The 22973-nt window shown below is 41.6% G+C and overlaps 1 protein-coding gene across 1 annotated transcript; it reads left to right on the top strand.

Moving 5' to 3' along the window:
- The first annotated feature begins 5819 nt into the window (after positions 1-5819).
- Positions 5820-21576, top strand: LOC133010933 (phosphatidylinositol 4,5-bisphosphate 3-kinase catalytic subunit alpha isoform-like). Its single transcript, XM_061078598.1, has 24 exons — positions 5820-5876; positions 5966-6134; positions 6495-6621; positions 6803-7012; positions 7439-7533; positions 7659-7814; positions 8517-8762; positions 9208-9293; positions 9883-9988; positions 12195-12347; positions 12714-12848; positions 13532-13656; positions 13769-13850; positions 14047-14211; positions 14410-14513; positions 14640-14811; positions 14912-15018; positions 15119-15240; positions 15518-15596; positions 15709-15879; positions 16077-16194; positions 16836-16987; positions 17491-17653; positions 17744-21576. Exons 1-24 carry the CDS (start codon positions 5821-5823, stop codon positions 17849-17851), a joined length of 3207 nt encoding a protein of 1068 aa, XP_060934581.1. The 5' UTR covers position 5820; the 3' UTR covers positions 17852-21576.
- The last annotated feature ends 1397 nt before the right edge of the window (positions 21577-22973 follow it).

The raw sequence follows: 22973 nt of genomic DNA, 5'->3' as shown, positions 1-22973 counted from the left end.
AGGGGTCTGGAGCCGCTGCGGCGAACCGGGAGCCACCGGGGAGGAGAGGGGAGGATCCTCACACCTTACCCGCTCTGCAGGCCAGGTAACCCGGGTAAATGAGACACATCCCCGGCTTGTGTTGTGTTGAATGTTGGTTGTTTATTCTGACAGGCTCAGCATTACCTCGATGTTAGCTAGCTCCCTTGTTCACCGGCTAACATCAACCATCACCAAATACATGTGTGTGGTCATAATCATATCTGACTTGTTAACGTGTTGTCTTGTTTGTGTCATTATTATATGATTATGTGTGTTTATTATGACAGGGGTGGGTGTGGGTGCTCCCAGTGTTGTGTAGCTGTCACCCCTCCCTCTCCCCAAAACACCCACTGTTAGCTAACCTGCTTCTAGCAAACCTGAGTCTGAGACTGTGTGTTTGTGTGTGTTGTTTGTTGTTTGTGTTTTAATTCCCTCTCCTCCTTGCTCATGTTGCCCTGACAGCGTGAAGATGGATTGAAAGATGAAGAGTGGAAGACTCCCATCGTCCCAATAAGAGGACTGGTCTCTGAGGTATGTTCCTATAACCCCCCCCTCTCCCAGTCATCCAAGTGACATTTCATATCACACGTAGTTTTTGTTTGTGTACTTGACTATACTCTACAATTTCAGATTAATATGCCACTGACTGTATTGTGCTTGTTCGAGATGGCGAACCTGCAGTTGCAGCTCAACTCTTGAGTTTCAGTATTCAAAGCGAGCTGGTATCCAGGCCAGTGTTTTCCCACTCCCCACATCCTGTGTTGTGAGGAAGCTTCCTCCTTTGTCCTAAAGTGCTTCGCTGCATCCTGATCAGGGTCACAGATCACACAACAGCTCAATGGCTGGTTTGTTCTGTTGCTTGTTTTTCTACATAATATTCAATATAATATTAATGGATTTAATGGATTTGTAGCGCTTTTCTAGTCTGATGATGACCACTCAAAGCGCTTTACAGTACAGTTTCACATTCACCCATACACACATTCATACAGTGCATCTATTCGCAGCACTTAGTTATTCTATGGGGGGCCATTCAGGGTTCAGCATCTTGCCCAAGGACACTTCGGCATGCAGATGGTTCAGACTGGGGATCGAACCGCCGACCTTCAGGTTGGAGGACGACCACTCTACCCCTCAGCCACAGCCGAGGGGTAGATATTCAATACTTCCCTTCGTTCCTCGGTTATAACACAATTTCTCCCTAAGTTACAGGATTGGTGTGAGTTTGTCAGTGGGTTTTCGATATCCTTACTTGCACTTCACAGAATCGTCCTCAATCCAATCAGCAACAGGATGCTCAAACTGTTTGGGATTGTTTTGGCAGAAGGGGAAGCTGAGTTTTCTGCTCAGGCATTGTCCGTTTCCTCTGCAGCTTCCTGCAGCTCGTGAGGACTCCCTCTGGGGGATAGCCTCCATGTTCACTCACCTAACTGCCATTTCATATTGTTTGTTTCTATTGTTAACCACAGACAGAGGTAGGGAGATTTATCAGCTGTCAAACCTACAAGTTGATTTACAACAAGCTGTAACAGGCGTGTCTGGAACGTCTATGTTATTTTTGTCTGCGGGAAATGGATGTGATCACAAAAAAATCTGAGATGTCGCAAACAAGTCAGAGGTTTGGAAGCTGGAAAGAAAGCACACCAAAGTTAGTTTGGAGATATAAATTACCAGCAGCATGTCAGATATGGGAGGAGGGCATCCTGCACCAGACCTTTATTACAGGCAAAGTTGTCGGGTGCTTAGAGTCGTGGTCGTTAGAACTGGAATATTAAATTGGTTTTGTTGAATGAGGTGAAATGATTTGTGGGATTGTTTTGTCCTAGTTGGAAATCTGCTTGATAGTAAAACAATGACCTAATTATTATTATTATATTTACTATTATTATTATATATACTGTTGCTGCCATTATTACTATAAACTGCTATCATATTGGTATAATTTCTATCATACATAAATACATATTATGTTATATTATATACTATATATACTGTACTATTTATATATATATATATATATCAGTACTATTACCATCATCTTGCCACTGCACCTTATCTACCTATTTATCTTTTGTTTCTGTTTTTATTCTTTCTACCTCAATATTTTTTATTTTATTCTATTGTATTGTATTCAAATATACCGGCTGCTATGACGACTTAATTTCCCTTCGGGGATGAATAAAGTAATCTATCTATCTATCTATCTAAACAAATTAGAGTGGTCTTAATTGATTGATATGAGCAGTATATCCTCTTACTAGGTGCTAATGATTTAGCACAGCTGTTATACCTCAGGAACACTGTGGAGGTATTTCTTGAAAGTTGAAAACGTTCCCTCATGCTCAAGGATGAACTGATGAGATCATGGTAGTCAAAGGTCAAAGTCATTTTGACCTCACAAAACACGTTTTTTTTGGGGCCGTAACTCGAAGAATCTGTATGAAAAAATGTCACACAAATGTCAGATGGGAAAAAATGATGACTACATGATATTTTGTATCTGAAAGGTCAAAGTTTAACTTTACATTGACGTCAAAAACAACTTTCTGGCCACATTTCAAAGCGGTGACTCAGGAACAGAAGATTGTGTCCATATCTCATATAAGGTCAGATACTGAGATAGTGACACTTATCTTGCTGTCCACCTTCAAACTGTCTTAACCGTATAGATATTATATTCCTGCAAGGTTGAAGATATGTGTTTGTGTGTGTGAAGAATCAGCCCTCTTTAGATCCACAGCTTCTATGGGCAACATCCTTTTTAAAAGCACTGTCATACCATCATGACTGCAACTTTAATCAGAATCAGTTGTTGGCAAACTTTCACAGTAATCTAGAAGTCACACTGCAGAACAAGAAGGACAAAGCTCAACAAAGTCAGGTCAAATCCAATTCTATTTTTATATCATTATCTCTGAAATCAAACATTTGCTTCTAGGGAGTGTCACAATGTGTGAGGCAAACACAATTCTCAGGCTTTGATAACGATCAACTATTAATTAACCATTAATGGTCAGAATAGAATAAAACTGGTAAATAACTCATCTGATCTTTGTATTGTGTTTTATTAAGTATCATTTATATGTATTTTATATTTACTGTGTTTTTTTTGTGTGTGCAACAAGCTGCACCAAACTTATTGCTCCTAGTGGGATTAATACAGTTGTCTACATACTGTTTAATATTGTATGAGCCGGGCAGATGTAGATGTAAACTCCAACTTCACTGGTCAATAGGGACATACTAACTGAGGCAGTAAATCTAGTTAAAGCTGTGTTATTGTCAGTATAATGTGACTGACTGGGACCGTAACACAGCATCAGTATATGATGTATATATTATTAATTGAGTTTATACAGTCAAACCTGGTAATAATGAAAGATGAATTTGAGGAAGTGATACTCCTCTGTCTTCTCTTCTCATTTTGTCTGTGTTTTTGCAGAATTGTGTGCAGCGTGAAAGCTTTTTAAAGCATAAGTCTAGGCGTACTGTTGTAATTTCCTGAAAGCCCACACAGACGCATATTTTCCCATCATTATGTTACAATCTGCTGTTGCCTCACTTTTTTGTTTTGGTGTTTGTGAGTCAGCGTTGAACCTGTGCAGTCGGGCCAAAGTCACTCTGTCATGGAGGTCCCCGAGGTCCTTTAATTCCCAAGTTCTTCATGACAGAAAGTGGAACGAGCTAATGCACCTTGGTTCAATTAACTTGAGAAAGTACGGACACAGTGTTGTACAGAGATGTTCTGATACTATTTTTATTCTTTCTGATACTGGATCCAACACCTGGACTTTGCGTCTGCTGTTATTTTAGTGGATACTAACCCTGTATGGAAGTGGTGGTTCTTCAAATGCTCTATGAGATTGCTTGTGTTGTAATTAGCAACACTGATGTCATCGCTTTAAGATAGTTCAACACTACACTACCGGAAATCACCGCTCTAAAAACAGTACTTGCCAATGATAGCCTGGACATCTGTAAAAAGATTATGGTTTTATGTGAGTGAGATTAATATAATTACAGACGTGGTATAGGAACATCTCTATTGTTGTTGTCTGACATCAACTTTAAAAAGCCATGTTGGTCTATTACTGACAATAATTAGCTGAGTGTGTCGTCAACATTTGATTTATTTCGGTTTGCTCGGTGTGCAACACTTAACATAAACATCAAAATAACCTCAGATGGAATGTTTTCATAAGATAGGTATCACAATCGACCTGTTTTGGTTTTGTATTTGTGTAAAGAACGTCACAAAATGAAACATTTGTTGTCAATAACCATCTGTTTTTATGAATGTTAAAACACATTGATAGTATCATCTTCTTCAAAAACCACTGTAGGCTGATGAGAACCAAATCTTTAGCAAGACTTTTATTCATCTCCACAACAATGTCTGTCCTCCATTGATAAAACTTTGTTACAACCTGCTTTTAATACCCTAAAAATCGATGGCTCCTCCCGTTGAGCTCCCTTCTTTTTAGGCATGTGTTACACAGAATACCAATGAGAGCATTCCTGCGCTCTGCCAATAGAAATCATATTACTCTTTACGTGCTTAGCAGCTGCACTGACACAATATCAGTTTGCAAAGTGACATCCAACTTCTCCACAAAGGTCAGGAGGACCCTTTCAAACCCTCTTCCTTTTTCCATTCATGTAGCTAATCTAAGTGCATCTGAAAGGGCTGCTGTTTGATATATCTAACCTTCCTTTTATTTGCCAAAAGCTGCACCGAGTTCATTTGATTCAATTCATTCATTTTGCTTTAGTGACAAAAAATGTGTGTCATGATTCAGAGAAATGGAAAATCTCTCAGGGCTGAACTCAGGTCTGACTGGCTTATTGTGGAGGTATCACAATTAACCATAATAACTATTGGTAAAGTAAAGGTACAGGATTGTGAGAGGATGAGCTCAATGACTTGTGATGAAGCACCTCTGTTGGAATTGATCTCAGGGTGATTATCAGTTTAGCACTTGACCTGGCTGAATTCCCACAGTGACTTCTTTTGTCCTGGTGTTTAGTGTCAAGTGTCAAGTGTCAAGCCAAGTAGTGTTCAGAGAAGAAACCCAACTGAGCACGAGACTGACTCTCTCAGATTGGGTATGAAGATCTAAACACAAGGATTAGTCAGCATCAGAGGGAGAAATGGCTCATGGAAGGCATTTATCTTTGTGTTTGTTAACTGGTGCTACAGAAACAGGGTTCCTCTCATCTTGGTATTTTCTCCCCAGCCAAGGAGGTTATGTTTTCACTACTGTCTGTTTCTGTTTGTTTTTTAGCATGATTCTCTAAAAACTATTTAAACTATTTACCATGAGATTTGCCACGGTTTGGTCCAAAGAAGAACCCTTTTCATTTTGGTGCGGATCCAAGACTTTTCTTTCACTTTATTGAACAAGATTCTTCTACATTCTCATAGATTTTTCATAGATTCATTCGTGGATCTTAATGAGAACGTTTACTGGACTGTGAGTGTGTAGAGTCTGGTGCAGCCTAATTGTATTTTTGGGTTCAAGACATTCCTTCCATGTCTGTGTGGTCACCCCCACTGAGTCAGTGTTCCACTTCATCCGTTTTTTAGTAATTTGTGTGTCAGTTGGTTAATCCTGCAACATTCTTACTCTGAGCATCATGCAATCTCTATTTAATGAATCTCTAATTGGGGGTTTAAGATAACACAACTCTCCGTCTGTGTTTTACGTTGTGAGGGACAGAACTTACTTTATTTTGTTTTTATCTTTCAGGTTTTGCTCTGCAGTTTAACTGTGTGACTGAGCCAGGAGTGAGAAGAAGATGCCTCCCAGGCCATCCTCAGGGGAGCTATGGGGCATCCACTTGATGCCTCCAAGGTGTGTTACACTGTTCACTGTGTTATTGTGTACAAATACACAAAATTCTTACAGTTTTGAAACTTGAATAATGGTGGATATGTCTGCAGGATCCTGGTGGACTGTCTGCTGCCCAACGGGATGATCCTGACTCTGGAGTGTCTCCGCGAGGCCACGCTCATCACCATCAAACATGAGCTGTTCAAGGAAGCCAGGAAATATCCCCTCCACCACCTCCTGCAGGAGGAGACATCCTACATCTTTGTCAGTGTTACACAGGTATGAGGTTTTCAAGTTTCAATATTTGGTGGGAAGAGCTTTGCATCTATAAGTAATGGAAATGTATTATTGAAAGTCTGATGGCACATCCTCAGACAAAGAAACTGAGCTTTGAATACAGCCAACATGTTCCTCTGTGGTGAAAATCACATAGAAACTCTGTCTGTTCTTTGTTCTGATTCAAGAGCTTTAAGAAATACTTATCTGTGCTGGGAAAACACACAATTCCCACTTCTCTAAATCACCTATTCTGCAGCTGCAGGCAGACTCTCAGCTCTTCATGTCCGTTCACCATTTCATGAGAAACAGAAAGTGGAATATTAAACACAGCTTCTGCTTATTCGTTTCCCCTGCCGGCAGGAAGCGGAGCGGGAGGAGTTCTATGATGAGACTCGGAGGTTGTGCGACCTCCGACTCTTCCAGCCCTTCCTCAAGGTCATTGAACCAGTTGGCAACAGAGAGGAAAAGATCCTCAACAGAGAGATCGGTGAGATGTTCTTCTCCTCCGATCACACTGTTTGTGTTGTAGCCATGGTTCCCCTTTGTTTTATTAGTTTGATCAAAACACAATCTACTTGCCTTTAGACTTGCACTAACACACCCGTATAACACAAGCCACAATTCTCATGAAGAACAAAAAGCCCACTAACCGCCTTCTCCTCTGTCAGGTTTTGCCATCGGTATGCCTGTGTGCGAGTTTGACCTTGTGAAAGACCCGGAGGTTCAGGACTTCAGGAGAAACATCCTGAATGTTTGTAAAGACTCGGTGGAGCTCAGAGACGCCAGCGGGCATCACAGTCGAGCCCTGTACGTTTACCCCCCCAACATCGAATCCACACAGGAACTTCCAAAGCACATCCATAGCAAACTGGACAAAGGTAGGTGACGGCGTGTTTTTCAATGGGGAGACCAATGTCATAGGATGTTTTTAAAGAAAGAAATAAGAATATTGTGAAATAGAAAGTCTTTGAATTTTTGTTCGTCAGTTAAACCCTAGAAAGGAGGAAAACACAGAGCAATAAGGGAACATTTCAGCTTCCCATAAATATTTAATCACTACTAGCCAACCTTTCCAATGGATAGGAACTATAGTAATGAGCTTTTCAATCAATTAATTGATTTAAGTGCTCATTATTATTTCCATTGTGTGATGCTTTTATCCTGAAACAGTGCACAGAAAAGAATCACAGTACCCAATACATATCCTCTCTGCTCAGAATCATTAATGGTGACTTGTTGTATCTCATTTTTGCTAAATAATGTATCAATTGTCGCTCAGTCTTCTTGTCTTTCTCTTTTTCTAGGTCAGATTATTGTTGTGATCTGGGTGATTGTTTCGCCGAACAATGACAAACAAAAGTACACACTGAAGATCAACCACGACTGCGTGCCTGAGCAGGTGGGACATGAAATGTTTGTATTGTCTACATTCAATTTGTATGTTCAAACCGAGAAGAAGAAGAAGAATCCCCTGTGAACACGGTGCAAGATGCCTGACCATCTTCTTGTGTCTGTGTCCCTCAGGTGATTGCAGAGGCTATTCGTAAGAAGACCCGCAGCATGCTGCTGTCGCCGGAGCAGTTAAAGATGTGTGTTCAGGAATACCAGGGCAAATACATCCTCAAGGTGTGTGGCTGTGATGAGTACCTACTGGAGAAGTACCCCATCAGTCAGTATAAGGTAAGAGACACGCATCACATTGGAATTTAAATTTAAAAACACAAACATTGCAAGAAAGGTTTTTTTCTTTTCAGTAATTTTCCCAGGGGATAATTCATGGATCTTGATTTAAAAAAAAAAACATATCAGACATATTGTGAGGGCTGATATCTGTGAGGGTGAGCTTGATTGAATTTAAGGTGCCTGATATATGCTCTTCTAGTTTCTTTATGATTTAGGTGTAGAGTTATTTGAAGAACAGTATGAAGGAAGCTCAGGTCGTTTGACTGTTTCTGTCTGAGAATCTGTGAACGTTTACTGGTTCACACTAACTGCAGAAGATATTCAGACCTACTAGAATGGCTCAAAGAGAAAAATGATCAGCCACTACAGCCATTTACAACATGTAAGAAACCAGATACCAGCTCAGATATGTCCAACGGGCTCCACTGTCTCTCAGTTAAGACACTGGAGCCATTTCCTCCTGGCCCAGCGTCGTGAGCACATGCTGCGAGCCAGGGGCCATTCCCTCTGGGCCAGGATCAAAGCAGAGGTAGTGCACAGTGACGCTCATTGTTCCCTCTCCAGTCAGCTGCTGGAAAGTGACCAACTGACATCACCGGCCACACTTACGCACGGTGTAACTTAACCAGCTCTGTGTAGACTTTCCTTCTAACTATCCGCCTCTGTTTCGTTCCCTCTCTCCTTCCCTCCCCCCTCTAGTATATCCGCAGTTGCATCATGCTGGGCAGGTTGCCTAACCTGATGCTCATGGCAAAGGACAGCCTTTACAGCCAGTTGCCAACGGACAACTTCGTCATGCCGTCATACTCTCGACGCATCTCCACGGCAACCTCCTATATGAACGGCGAGGGAGCGGCCAAGTCGCTGTGGACCATCAACGGGACGCTGAGAATACGAATCCTCTGTGCCACATATGTTAATGTCAACATCCGGGACATAGACAAGGTGGGGATGTCCAGCGCTGAGAGAGAATAAACCACTGTTTGTGTTAATCAGTCAAATTAAATAATCCTATTAGCAATACTCCATTACTCTACACTAACACTTCAGGAAATGCTGTGCTCACTGGTAGGACAAAATACAAACGTTCATTTGTATTAACTGTATTTTTTACAGATGAACAAAATAAGAAAAGGAACATTTGTTTTTCCAGTTTTGAATCGTGTTCCCACCCTCCAACACCATCACATCCTGTGCAAACAAACAGTCATTGTCCGAGTCTCATGTAAACATGTGACTCTTACTGAGAGAAATCATTTTGTTGTTGTTTTGAATCTTATTTGTAAATGTAGTGTAATGACCGTGTAGTTTAATTTGATCCACAGGGTCAAAGATTTAAGGTGTTTCTTTCTTTCTTTCTTCAAATACTCATTTTGGTCTGTTCTTGTAGATTTATGTCAGAACCGGCATTTACCATGGAGGTGAACAGATGTGTGACAACGTCAACACACAGAGAGTTCCCTGCTCCAACCCCAGGTAATACACCAGCTTCAGGTTATCCCCTCCTTCAGCCCTCTTCATCCTCTTCATCAGCATAATAACATGCTCTACTGAACATAGGTGCAACGTGTTTAAACATATGTTGTGAGAGATGTTAATAAAATCAGACAGTGACATTTTTGATTGAGCTAAATTAAAATGTGATAAATCAGTTACTTCATCCAATAACTAAAACAAATTCTTCTATAATTCACTTTCACTGAAATCACTCATTTACACAATCTACAAAGCAAATTAGCTTGCAGTGAGAGGCAGTAGGGGACGTTAACAGTTTAGTTCTTCCTAGTAACACTAAGCTGCTGTATTATATTACTGTTGAGCCTCATTTAACAGAGACGCTGTCTGCACGAATACCTGATAACAGTGTTCGGGTTGAAACCAGTGTGGTGTTCAGTGTCTTTCTGTTCCACTGGATCAACTCAGCTCAAAGTCTTCTGTCAGGAAGCATCAGAACTCTTATTTCTGTTTGTCGTAATAGAAGCTTCAGCTGCAGTTTAAACGTGACATTGTTTTTTTTTCAGGTCTTGTTAATTGTCTTATTATGTCCCTCATTCTTACTCTGCAGGTGGAACGAGTGGCTCACATACGATATGTATATCCCAGACATCCCCCGAGCTGCCAGACTCTGCCTCTCCATCTGCTCCGTCAAGGGCCGGAAGGGAGCGAAGGAGGTAGGACATGAGGCAGGGAGGTCGACCACTCCACAGTGCAACACACAGCTCATAGTTAATGCAGTTTTGTTTTTTTTGAACTTTATTGAAGAGAAACACAAACATTCCTTGACAACATCACAAATTATATATGACAGACTGATTAGTGAAAAATAATAAGTAAATAAATAAATAAATGGACAGTTAAGACATTCCATCGTACCACAGGATTCCCCTCAGTTAGAGAGGTATCCTGCAATAGGAAGCCACCTCCTCACAAAAATATCAGACCTTTATTGTAATTGAGCAGTTAAAGCCTCCATTCCATACACCTCCGTCAGCTTCTGTTTCCACTGTGCCACTGTAGGTGGCTGTGGATTCAACCATTTTATTGTCACCATTTTCCTAGCAGTCATCAAGAGTATATGTAACAAGTGTTCTTGGTCTCTTGTGTACATGCCTTCAGGAGTTAGATCGAAAAGAAACTGACTTGGGGTGAATAGTATATTAATTCCCAAAACTTTATCTATCTCGCTCTTTATCCCCTTCCAGAAAGGAAGCATCATTGGGCAATCCCAAAATATGTGTGAGTGGTCGCCAACCATTCCACATCGTCTCCAGCAGTATATTGCCGCTGGATTATCTGCAAATTTAGAGACCACGGAGGGCGTCTTAAAGAACCTAGTCTTCATCTTCCAATCAAACTCCTTCCACATGTTACTATTGATAGTTGATGCAGTTTGACTGGTTTAACGTACATTTTAACATTAAAGGAAGGAAACATATATGGCATCAAACAAATACAATATGGTGCCACAGTTGTTTTCCGACCCAAAGATAGCAAAAGGAAGATGACCTCCATGTGTCACAACATGTCATGCTAACCCGTATCGGAGTGACTTATATCTATAGGTGCCTCCTGCGTGTAAGCATATGCTGTTTGTTGGCACATGGTCCGACCCGTCTCCGTGTGTCCGCCTGTCTGAGTGTATGTGTCCAAGGTGAATGAGAGCTGTGGTATCGTCTGTGGCTCTGTTTAATTACTAATCAGCCGTGGCTGCTGTGCTGGCATTGAACCTCACCAGAAACACAATCATCAGATTTCCATTCATGTTGGATTATGTCTCCCTTCTGTTACCCACATCGAGGACATGCCGTGAAAGGAGCTAATTGTTTTAATCTCAAACTTTGGAGCTGTGAAGTTAACAAACGACTACATTGACCTTAATACTTATAAATGGTTATACCTTTTTGATATCACCCAGAAATGATTTGTGCTGTTCACTAATCATCAGCATAATATTCATATATTCTAGACACCTACTCAAACTGACGGTGAACAGAACGTGTGTCTGCACATTTTACTCCGGAGTTTAGAAACCATGTAGTGTAAAAATGTTGGCCTGAGACTTGTAACACACACCCACTGCCATCGATTTTTTTCCCCGTCTCTCTCTAGTGGAAAAGCTGTTGGAAAGGTGTGTGTCTGTCTTTGTGTGAGTGTATCAATGAATGCCAGACATGGATATTGTAACACACACCTGGGCCGAGTCCAGTTCCCTGCTGCGCCACGATAGGTTGAGGTCGGGTTAGCGGCCGCTCCTTCGTTCGCAACCTGAATTAAAGATAAACACTTCTCTGCAGCCGCCTTTTGTTCCAGCACTTACTATAAATAGGTGCATTTTGACTGGCTGCCTGCATGTAACCCTGTCCAGCTTACTATGCTGCACTTCGTCACCTCGTTCCATTGATGCCACTTGTTGAAGACTCACACTGAAGATCAAGATGTTAGCCTAAACAATCCCCCCACTGTTTGAGAAAGCTGATAGAGTTTAGTTTAGAGCGGTACAGTCGAAATTGTTTGATATAATTCATATCTGAGATTAGGCAGAAATAGCACAGGCAGGTAAAATGAGAATATTGATTTTGGAGATTGTCCAGGTCAGAAGCATTCACATGAAAAAACTGGCTGTTTCATTTTTCTGTATTGTTCTGTTTTAATTGAAAAGGACTTTTCTGAGTCAGTGCATTAGAATAAAGAAACTCAGATGAGATCTCTTCATACTTCACAGAGAGAATACATGAATGTAAAATGCATTTTTGGCTAAAAGTTATTCACAATCTGCGCTTTTGTCTGTTTTGTTTCCCCCATGAGATTCTCACATTGAAACTAATTCCCGTAATAATCTGACAGTCTTACTCGACATCTCTCTCTGTCTCTCTTCAGGAGCATTGTCCATTAGCGTGGGGAAATGTCAACTTGTTTGACTACACTCATACTCTGGTGGCCAACAAAATGGCTCTGAACCTCTGGCCTGTCCCTCATGGCCTTGAAGACCTCCTCAACCCCATCGGAGTCACTGGATCTAACCCCAATAAGGTCTTACATTTCAGCAAAAGTACATGAAAAGTAAATGTTTTCATGCCCTAGATCTCTAAATGTTCTCGTTCTGACTACACGACTTTCTGTCTTGTGATCTCCGGCTGTAGTGGTCGCTGATTTGTCTTGATATTTAAATAGTTGGAAATTAGAGTTCACACATAATGATTTGTGACGGCCAATCAAATGCTGATTTGACCCTGATGTGGGTCTTTTGTTGGCGTATGGTAAAATTGGGCTGAAAATTGCGCTGCGTGAACAAGGCATTAAACTTTAACAGTCTTCCCTGTTTCCATGAATTTGAATGTTTTATGAGATACCATAATTTACACAACAAAATAATAACTTTTAATCACTGTTGTCCAGGAAACGCCATGTTTAGAGCTGGAGTTTGACCACTTCAGTAGTCCAGTCAAATACCCAGATATGAACGCAGTGGAGGATCACGCAAACTGGACCATCTCCAGGGAGCTGGGATTTAACTACAACCACTCTGGACAGGTAATTATAACCTGCTTTACACCCCATAACTTGTAGGATGGAAAGGTGCATCAACACAATATTAAAGAGTTAAAAATGTACTTGAGCATGTGTTTAAATATACACACCTCATCTGTATAATAGGGGAGTCAGAGCCCCTGTGGTTTCCCCCTGCTGTTTGAAGGTATACAGTTTCATGAGAGTTGATTCATTTATCAAGTAACCGATCTCAAATACACACTTTTGTTTATATAGTGTCCACCACAAAGACCAGGTAAATTATTAATGACGATGTTTCATCTTTCAAAAGTCTTCTGTTGTGGCGTGAGATATTTTGATGTGGATTAATTAGGCCCTCGTGTGAGTTGTAGCTGGATAGTCTGGATGTGACAATCTGCCAAGTTAGCTGTGATAGTGTTGTGTGGGTGATTGGAACAGATATGTGTGTTGTGTACGACACCACATGTAATTACTGGTAGGTGTTATTGGATCTGTAGTGAGTGTTGAAAATATACAGAATTTCTTCACAAAAACAATCTCTAATGATATCAACGATTCAGAAGTAGGATACAAATTATTCTGCAGCCACATTTGTACACAGATAAGAGGTTAAAATGCATAAATACAGCTAAGATAAGGTAAAAGGTGCTTTTTGGCATGATAATAAAATAATGTATTGTTCCTGGATTTTCCTTGTGTTTCAGAATAATCGTGTGGCCAGGGATCACGCCCTGACAGACAGCGACACGGAGCAGCTGAGGCAGCTGAGCAACAGAGACCCTCTGTCAGAAATCACTGAGCAGGAGAAAGACTTCCTCTGGAGACACAGGTGACCTCCCAGCAACATGTAGAGTGCTGTGACCTGTCTATGAAATCTTTATTCTTTTGTGTTGACAGCTGAGACATTTAAATTAACTATCCCTCTTGGTTTGCTATACTAGGCACTACTGCATGAACATCCCTGAGATCCTTCCCAAGATCCTCCTCGCTGTCAAATGGAACTCCCGGGATGAAGTAGCACAGGTAATGCTCGGCCAATTCATGTGATTGTTTTCTTGGGATATTTAACCATTCACCGTTATTTTAGCTTCTTAGCTGTAGCATGCACAATCAAAAAATAACATGAAATTGTCTGTGCTTTGTGTCCTTGCCTTTTTGTTGATAAAATGTCTATATATATGAGCATTAATTCATATTTCTCGGTTTGCATATTCCCCAGATGTACTGTCTGTTAAAGGAGTGGCCATCCATCCGTCCTGAACAGACCATGGAGCTGCTGGACTGCAACTATCCAGACCCCATGGTCCGACACTTTGCTGTTCGCTGCCTCGACAAATACCTGAGCGATGACAAACTGTCTCAGTACTTGATCCAGCTTGTACAGGTGGGTCCAACAGAGAGCCTGGGTTATTGATGTCAAGGAACTGATAAGAAGAGAGAACTTTCAGAGACTAACAGGCTGTGGAGTACGTTTCTCCAGCAGCTTCTGTTTGTCCTGTGTGTTAGAGACACAGTGACTCATCTGAATCTCACCTTTGCATCACCTCTTGTTCTTCCCATCCTCTCTCACCTCCTCTTCTAGGTCTTAAAATATGAGCAATACCTCGAGAATCCTCTGGCCCGCTTCCTCCTCAAAAAGGCCCTGACCAATCAGAGGATCGGACATTTCTTCTTCTGGCATCTCAAGTGAGTCACCATATAGATTCCTTTTTTATCTCGATACAATCTGTTTTATATACAATGCTGTTCTCACAGAACTGGAAAGTGATCCTGCCGCCATCCCCCTCACTGGTGTTTGTGTCGTGTTCACAGGTCGGAAATGCACAATAAGACGGTGAGCCAGCGGTTCGGGCTGCTGCTAGAGGCTTACTGCCGGGCCTGTGGCATGTACCTCAAACACCTGAGCAGGCAGGTGGAGGCCATGGAGAAGCTCATTAACCTCACCGACATCCTCAAACAGGAGAAGAAGGATGAGACGCAGAAGGTACAGTACTTTTCATTTTTAGACGATTTCTTTGTTTTTGCCTGTGTATTTGTGTGTGTGTGTGTATAAAGACACATCTTTGTTCTGTTCTCCTGTGCAGGTCCAGATGCGGTTTCTCGTGGACCAGATGAAGAGGCCGGACTACATGGACGCGCTCCAGAACTACACCTCTCCTCTAAACCCTGCGCACCAACTGGGAAACCTGAGGTCAGACACAAGAGTGGAAGAGTTTTTGTGACTGTGTGCTTGTGTTTGATAGTTGTGAAACATTTACAGTGTTTAATAACTTGATTTACTTTGTCCACAGGTTAGATGAATGCAGGATAATGTCATCAGCAAAGAGGCCACTGTGGCTGAACTGGGAGAATCCTGACATCATGTCCGAGCTCCTCTTTCAGAACAATGAGATCATCTTCAAAAATGGAGATGGTAAAACACACACACACACACACACACACACACACACACTTACACGCACCCAAAGTACAAAATAAATTGTGGCGGTTTCCTTTAATGATAAACCTAAATACTGAGGAATATGTGAAACTTGCTTTGAAAACATGGTTTAAGTCTGGTATAAGAAAACAAGGTAAGGGAAGTGTATTTGTATTGCATTTGTGTGTGTGTGTGTGTGTGTCTGTGTGTCTAATAGTAATGTTTAATAATAATAATAATAATAATAATTGCAACTGTGTTTATGTTGTAGACTTGCGACAGGATATGCTGACGTTGCAGATTATTAAAATCATGGAGAACATTTGGCAGAATCAGGGACTGGACCTACGGTATGATCATCTCAGTCTTTATCTGACTTCTCTACCTTTCAGTTTCTTTCTTCTCTCCTTCACCCGGGCACAGTGCTAAGATTCTCTGCTCTTTGTGTGTGTGTGTGTGTAGGATGCTCCCCTATGGCTGTCTGTCCCTGGGAGACTGCGTGGGTCTCATCGAGGTGGTGCGGAGCTCCCACACCATCATGCAGATCCAGTGTAAAGGAGGCTTGAAGGGAGCCCTGCAGTTCAACTCCAACACTCTGCACCAGTGGCTTAAGGACAAGAACAAGGGAGAAATGTGAGGCTCCTTTTCTCCTGATATCATTTTCACATCCTCTCTGCATCATTAGATAGAATGAAGCCGTTAATTAGAATAAAGTGTCTGCAGAATGTCTAAAAGTGGAATTCATGGATCATTAGAATCACAGATAATTTACTAAACCCTGTACTTATTTTTTTTCTTGTGTGTGTGTGTGTGTGTGTGTGTGTGTGTAGGTATGACTTGGCTGTGGATCTGTTTACCAGGTCCTGTGCAGGCTACTGCGTAGCCACATTTATCCTTGGGATAGGAGACAGGCACAACAGCAACATTATGGTTAAAGATGATGGACAGGTAACACACACACACACACACACACACACACACACACACACACACACACACACACACACACACACACACACACACACCACATCATTTACACACAAATACCCCTTTCATTTAGCCTGTCACCTACATGTTATGTGCCCATAACTCTGCTCCTTCCTTGTGTCGCTCATTCGTCTTTAAAATCTGTTTTTGAATATCAAGGAAGTTTTCACTTTTCAATGGTTCCACAAATGCTAATAATATTCCTGCCTTCTTTGTCTTTTTTTGTATTTCAGTTTCAGTCAGTTGAAATTGTCAGTGGACTCATTAAAGTCAAATCTGTCAGTAGTGTGGTTATTTTATTGTGACACATGTAGTTTAGAGTAGAGAAGAGCGAGGCAACATAGAATATAGTTTTGATACAATTTTTAAATAATTATTTTAAATTCTGATCCACCATGATACCATTTTAAATGTAATGAATATAGGAAGCTTCTTTGGTTTTTGGTTTTTGGTTTATGTTTAGATTATTCGTTTTTTCTTTTGTCCTGTACTGTTTGTTGTTGGTGATAAGTCCCAGTGCCTTGTGTTTCCCTCTTAATATGAATTTACTCATCACTGATTATTGACTACTGTATTCATTACTATGTTCTGCTCTCCTTCAGCTGTTTCATATAGATTTTGGTCATTTCCTGGATCACAAGAAGAAGAAATTTGGCTACAAGAGAGAGCGAGTGCCCTTCGTTCTGACTCAGGACTTTCTCCTCGTCATCACCAAGGGATCCCAGGAGTGCACGAAGACCAAAGAGTTTGAGAGGTTAGGAAGACTCAAGTTTTCATCTCATGAACCAGATGTAAATCATGACTCAGCCTCAATAATCTCTGTCATAATTCTGTGGAATACTTTTGCGTCAGTGCTTACGTAAAAAACAGGAACCGACCAACAATCCTTCCTGTCGTGCGAGCACAATTTGTAACATGCAAACTGCATTTGTCACATGACATCATTTAAGCTTGCTTTAATTTCAACACAATCTACTCATGTGACGTGTTTGAGCCAGCAAGATCCCAATTGGTCTCAAAAATATCAAATCTGAAGTAAGAGAGGGCCGATAAGTTGTGAACCAGCAGGCTGTCGCTGTTTATGGAAACCATCACAGCTTTGGATGGCGTCAGACCGGAAGTGAAACAGAAATTCTCACTTGTCTTATCCAGTTGATGTTGTGGGGACTCCACTGCATAGCTCACTAACTAGTATGGAATAAAAACGTTTGCTAACTACTTTGTCTTCCTCACATTTCCCCTCCTCTGTGCTTCTAGGTTCCAGGAGATGTGTTATAAAGCCTACCTGGCCATCCGGCAGCACGCTAACCTCTTCATCAACCTGTTCTCCATGATGCTGGGCTCCGGCATGCCCGAGCTGCAGTCGTTCGACGACATCGCCTACATCAGAAAGACTCTGGCTCTGGAGAAGAGTGAGCAGGTGTGTGAGGCTTCTCTTCTTTATATCGTCTTTAAATTGTCTTTCTGAAGCCAAATTGATGTCACCTACTTTTGTTCATGTTGTGTACAGGAGGCCTTGGACTACTTTATGAAACAGATGAATGATGCTCACCACGGAGGCTGGACCACGAAGATGGACTGGATATTCCACACCATTAGACAGCATGCACTAAACTGATCTCCTCGTGTCACAGGAGCTTCAGTTCTGTTACAGCGCACATTACCAACAGCTCACTGACAAGGACAGTTCCATTTCGGTTCATTTTTAACAGGGTTTCTTTCTTGGCATAATCATGTGATGATGCTCTCTCCCTGGAAGCGAGTTTCCTTCCCGTCCTGCCTGGTGAAGATATGTCCGTCCTGGTTGATGCTTGTGTCCATGGCTACTAGGCTTCCTTTGTTTTCTTGCCCAACACGATCAGACTTGGGTCCTAAGGAAACGTTACCTCTTACTCAGCTTCTTCTGGAGGAAACACAAACTGGACAAAACAGCATAAAGACGACGTTTGTGCTGAATTCTAAATGTAGCCACTTGCTGCACTTTCGACGCTGCACCGTGGCTCCACCGTAGACAGGAGGTGCTTGGGAAACCCTTTTTAGTCTTAGCACTGCTGAGGAGGCAGTGGGCACAAGGAACTGTCGAAATGATCTGACACGTGCAGGATTACACGTGCAAGACTACCACTTGTACAGTCTTCCACCTTCTGAGGAATCTGCAGAGCTCAGAAACTTCCCTGCAGCTTTGCAGTCTCCCATCAAAGAAGCAGCACTCTACTCATGGGAAAAGTCGCTTTTAAACTCCTGCAGAAACTTCAGGTTGATGATGCCTCTCCATCAAAAAAACAGCACCTAGAACTACCAGAATAATATACAGATTTATTATGACCTTTTGACATTTATTTATGTATCTAGTCTCTTTCAGTTTCTACACAGGAAAATCCCTGACTCCACTCTCCACACATCATTGTTTGTGTAAATGTATTAGGAGTTTTCTTTTTACTGCAGCTGCAACGGCTTCCCCCGGTTTTTCTCAACTCATTCGTAAACGAAGACTTCTAATCTTCTCTTTTTGGTTCGCTCACTTTCAAGTTCATCTCATTTGACGGTGACAGACACCCAATTTGAGTCATTTTGGCTTGTTTGCAGCCCCGTTATGAAATCTAAACATTAAGTTGTATTGGAATTTGAAATGAGAAGAGCAAAAGTGCCACTCTCCCATTTTTGTGGATAATGGGACATGTTTTCTACGCCTTTGGCTGTTTGAATGTCAGCGAGCAGGGAACCAGGGTCACGTCTTCCTGTTGATAAAATGCCTTGGCGTCACAGCACAACATTCTACGACACTGCACATCGTTCATCTCCTGTAAAATCTGCCTGAGCAAGTTGTAGGCAGCAAACAGCAGCAGCACTGTTAACATGAAGCATGGCAGGTTGTAGGAAATGCTAGATTTGACCTTCATCGGGGTTTTATTTGTACTGTATTTCTATTGATGATCTTCATCACGTCCCCCATTAGAATTTCTTTGAAATGTTGACTCATGGACAAAGTGCATTTGAACTTGTCAATGGACAACGTTCCTCTGAGCCTGAAGCCCTGGCTGTATTTGAGCCCCACCTCCTCTGGACAGATACTGTGAAAGCCAATTCTCTTTTTATATATTTGTTTCAAACAGAAGCATTTGATCATGTGGGTTTTTGAAAGTGTTAAAGTCACAGTGAAGTTGTTAGAATGTCTGTCAAGTGAAGCAGCATGTTGGGAAAAGGTTTTGAATGAATTTGAAGAGCGACACAGGACTGTCCTCCCTTCAATGAATTTGGTTCCAGCTACATTCTGGTAATGTAAACAAAGTCTTGCCAACTGAAAATCCATAAACACATGGAGGCAGAGTTGAGCAGAGTTCACTCACATTTCATTAAATTAATGTGTGTTCATGCCCCTGACTTTACATCACAATGTTTTACAGCAAGACAACTGAGAAAGTATTTTAAAGTAAAAAATAAGAGATTAACACAATTAACACAGAGGCAGGATCACAGCTGGGAAAAGGCTGCTCTCTGGAGATGATTTGAGATGATTTAAAAAAAGTTGCACAGACAGTTCCTGTGTTGAGAACCTGTTGGAAGCTGTGTGGTTTCCTCAGAAGGAAGAGAAGATCCTTACAAGCCTCTGACGCCCTCACACATGTATCTAGGACACGTGTGTGTGTGTGTGTGCATGGCTAAATCAACCCTATACTATGAAGCTCTTGTCAGTGGAAAGGAAAGTCTGCACTTTGCCAGTTCAACCGTTGATTGTATTGAAAAGCCAAAGTCCTGGTCTGTTCTGATGTGTGTGTGTGATGTCGTATTATTGCAGATTTAATGGCTAGAATGTATTTAACCACTAACATAGACCTGACGTGCACTTCTATGATTTCTCATCGGCCATGTTCTCTTCCTTGAGTCAGATGCAGTGCCACTGAGCGTAGGCTGTTGTTGCTACGCCGTTCATTTGCCATTTTCACTCTTAACGTGCCAAACCAGGTCTGAGAACATGAGGCCTTTGGAGGTCAATGCTGGACTTGCATCATGCCGTAAAGTCATATCAGTTAGATCCTTTTTTTTTTAAAGAAATGGGAGGTTGGTGTATGCACTAAATATGTTTTCAATGCCTTTTTTGTTTTGAAGGAGTCTGTGAGAGTAGCCTAGTGTGCATGTCTCCAAGCAGCATCACCACCATGTAGGGTGAACATTCAGAAGTATGTCTGTGCAGCTACAGTCTTTCTCTATAGGAGGCTTCATGTGTGACAAACCCTCGAGTGTTTATAGAGATGGACGACGCAGCTCCACTTCCTCCCACTGTCCAGAATGGTCCCGAATGTAAAGGGCAGCTGCAGCAGTGAGGTTCCCCCCCGAAACACGAGCTCAACCAATCGTGAGTCAGCCTCTGTCCGTGTCAATCATGTTTCACTCTGTTAGAAACAATATTAATTTGATGTGTGTTTTGACTTGTTGTCAACATATGCTCGCATTGAAGAGGTGGGGTGTAGTAGCAGTACTGCAGCCAGCCACCAGGAGGCGATCCAGACAATTTGGCTTAATTTTTGTGGAGCTGTCATGTCGTCCATCTTTAGGAACAGTCTATGTGACAAACCTGTGGTGTTATAAGTATTCTCTTTTGCCATATATCCTCTAATTGGTTAGTATGAGTGTGTGTGTGTGTGTGTGTGGATCAATTATCTGTCTGTACAGGTTGCAGAGCTTCATTGGCAGGTCCCAGTGAAAACATGTGTGTGTGTCTGTGTGTGTGTGTGTGTGTCCATGTGTGAGATGACACTGAACTGTTGCAGTGATGGCGTCTCTAAAAGTTTTTATTTCTGTGCCACAGAAAAGCTTCAGGAACAAACACAAAAGAAGGGAAACGTGTTTTGTTTGTTTTTCTGTTTTCATACTTCAGTTGTAAATGTTTTACTTGAAATGTCATGAATCAGATCGGCAGCTGTGTTGGTTTAGAGTTCAGGTGCGGGGGTGCGGTATCTGCTCTGTGAGAGTGTGTGTTGTGTGATGTACGTGAGAAGCAAAGGTTTGTGTACAGGTTGTTTGTTTGATACTGGTCGTGTGTGTCGTCGGTGCCACAGTCGTGAAATTCAGGAGTCAAACAGCAGCTTCTTCTTGAACTAGTGAAGGAGGAACCGTGATGAATCTGATCTGAGATCTTCAGCCTCAGAATCATGTGAATGAGCTCCGGCACTGAAGCGATGTGGCACAACTTTTCAGAGGATGTTTGATTGATTGAAAGTTCTCCTGGTCTCAGAGCTGAAGTGGTGCAGGGTTTCTTTAGACTAGATTTAACTCTGATGTCCCCCACAGTGAAAACACTGGTCATATTAACAAACCTGCTCCATTGGTCACAGGGTCACTTTAACAACATTGACAGACTATTAACAGAGAGACACTACTTTGTCTCTGCGAGTACAATCACATCGTCTGACCTTTGATTCCATCGATCGACATGATGATATGATTGAAAACGAAACATTGGACACATTAACACGAGAGAGAGAGAGAGAAAAGTGCAATTTAATGTAGTATCCAATCTGGTAAATATTACCTCTGTTGTTTTTAATGAATGTCAGACGAGTCTTTATTCCTGAATGTTTCTGTTTCTGATGAATTTGTGTTCACGTTATTTTGTATGAATATGTGGCCTGATATTTAGTGAATACGACGGCGTATCTTTTTGTGTGTTTTTACTGTAGAAGCGTTTCAGAAAGTTATCAAAACTAACAGTTACTCATTTTGTTCTTATCCAGCCTTGAATGGGCTTTAAACAGATTTAACCTTGAGGGTTTAAAACTCCTGCAACAAAAAAAAACTACCTATAAGAACCAATGTGATAAATCCTCCAAATTACTGATGATTCTTCATCTCGATCGTCCCACTTTCTCACTTTGAACGAGGAACATTGACTGAATGTTCTGTGGCTTCATGTTCATCTCTGTCTGCGGCACTATAAACTAACACAGTGTATTTCCATACCATGCTGTCAGAGCCTTAACCTATACTATGAATGAATGTAACGGGCAATGTATTGTTTCTCACTGCCTATACCTGCATGAGATTGGGTAAAGATGAATATTCTTCCTCCTGCTATACTTGTTTTTTACTTTAGTCTGCTATGCAGCCATACAGATGTTGATGAATTAATGCCTTAAGTTTGCTCCCTGTAGGAACAGTTTCTAGGACAAATTCATTCTCACGATAACCTGCGTTTTTTTATTTATACGTATGTATATGATTGTGTTTCAGTTTGGCTCCCCGGTCACAGAGTAAAGGTTTGTACCCTGACTGACTGGCTGCTCGTCTGATTGTTCTGTGAAGATGTACAAATAAATTTGTTAAACATTCACCCGGCCGTGTTTGCTCGTGCACAGTTTGACTCTACAGCAGGCTTCTTCATGCAAGTTTCACCTGACTGAAATATGTACGGTTTAATTGAGCGTCAGATGGAAGAGGATTCTTGATTTCTCTTTAAATCTGTAAGATTAGAGGGTGGATTCCTAAAAAGAAGTATTCAGGGAATTGGTTATTTTCCTGGAGACATGAACATGAGCTGTGGAGCATTTCAACTCGTGGTCAATGAACTGTATTCATGAAGCAGTTTCCCAGATTCATCCAGGTGGAGCTCATGAGCCCATTAGCTCACTGGTTCATGCAGCACTACTACAGCCTTGGACTCTCAGGATCCAGACTATAGCCGGGGATCAAACCACCGACCTTCTGGTAAGTGGACGACACTTTCTACCTCCCGAGCCGCCAGT

The sequence above is a fragment of the Limanda limanda genome, chromosome 9 (assembly GCF_963576545.1).
Source record: "Limanda limanda chromosome 9, fLimLim1.1, whole genome shotgun sequence".
In the NCBI taxonomy this organism is placed as follows: Eukaryota; Metazoa; Chordata; class Actinopteri; order Pleuronectiformes; family Pleuronectidae; genus Limanda; species Limanda limanda.
The sequence above is the reverse complement of the archived record's forward strand: the minus strand, read 5'-3'. Positions and strand labels throughout refer to the sequence as shown.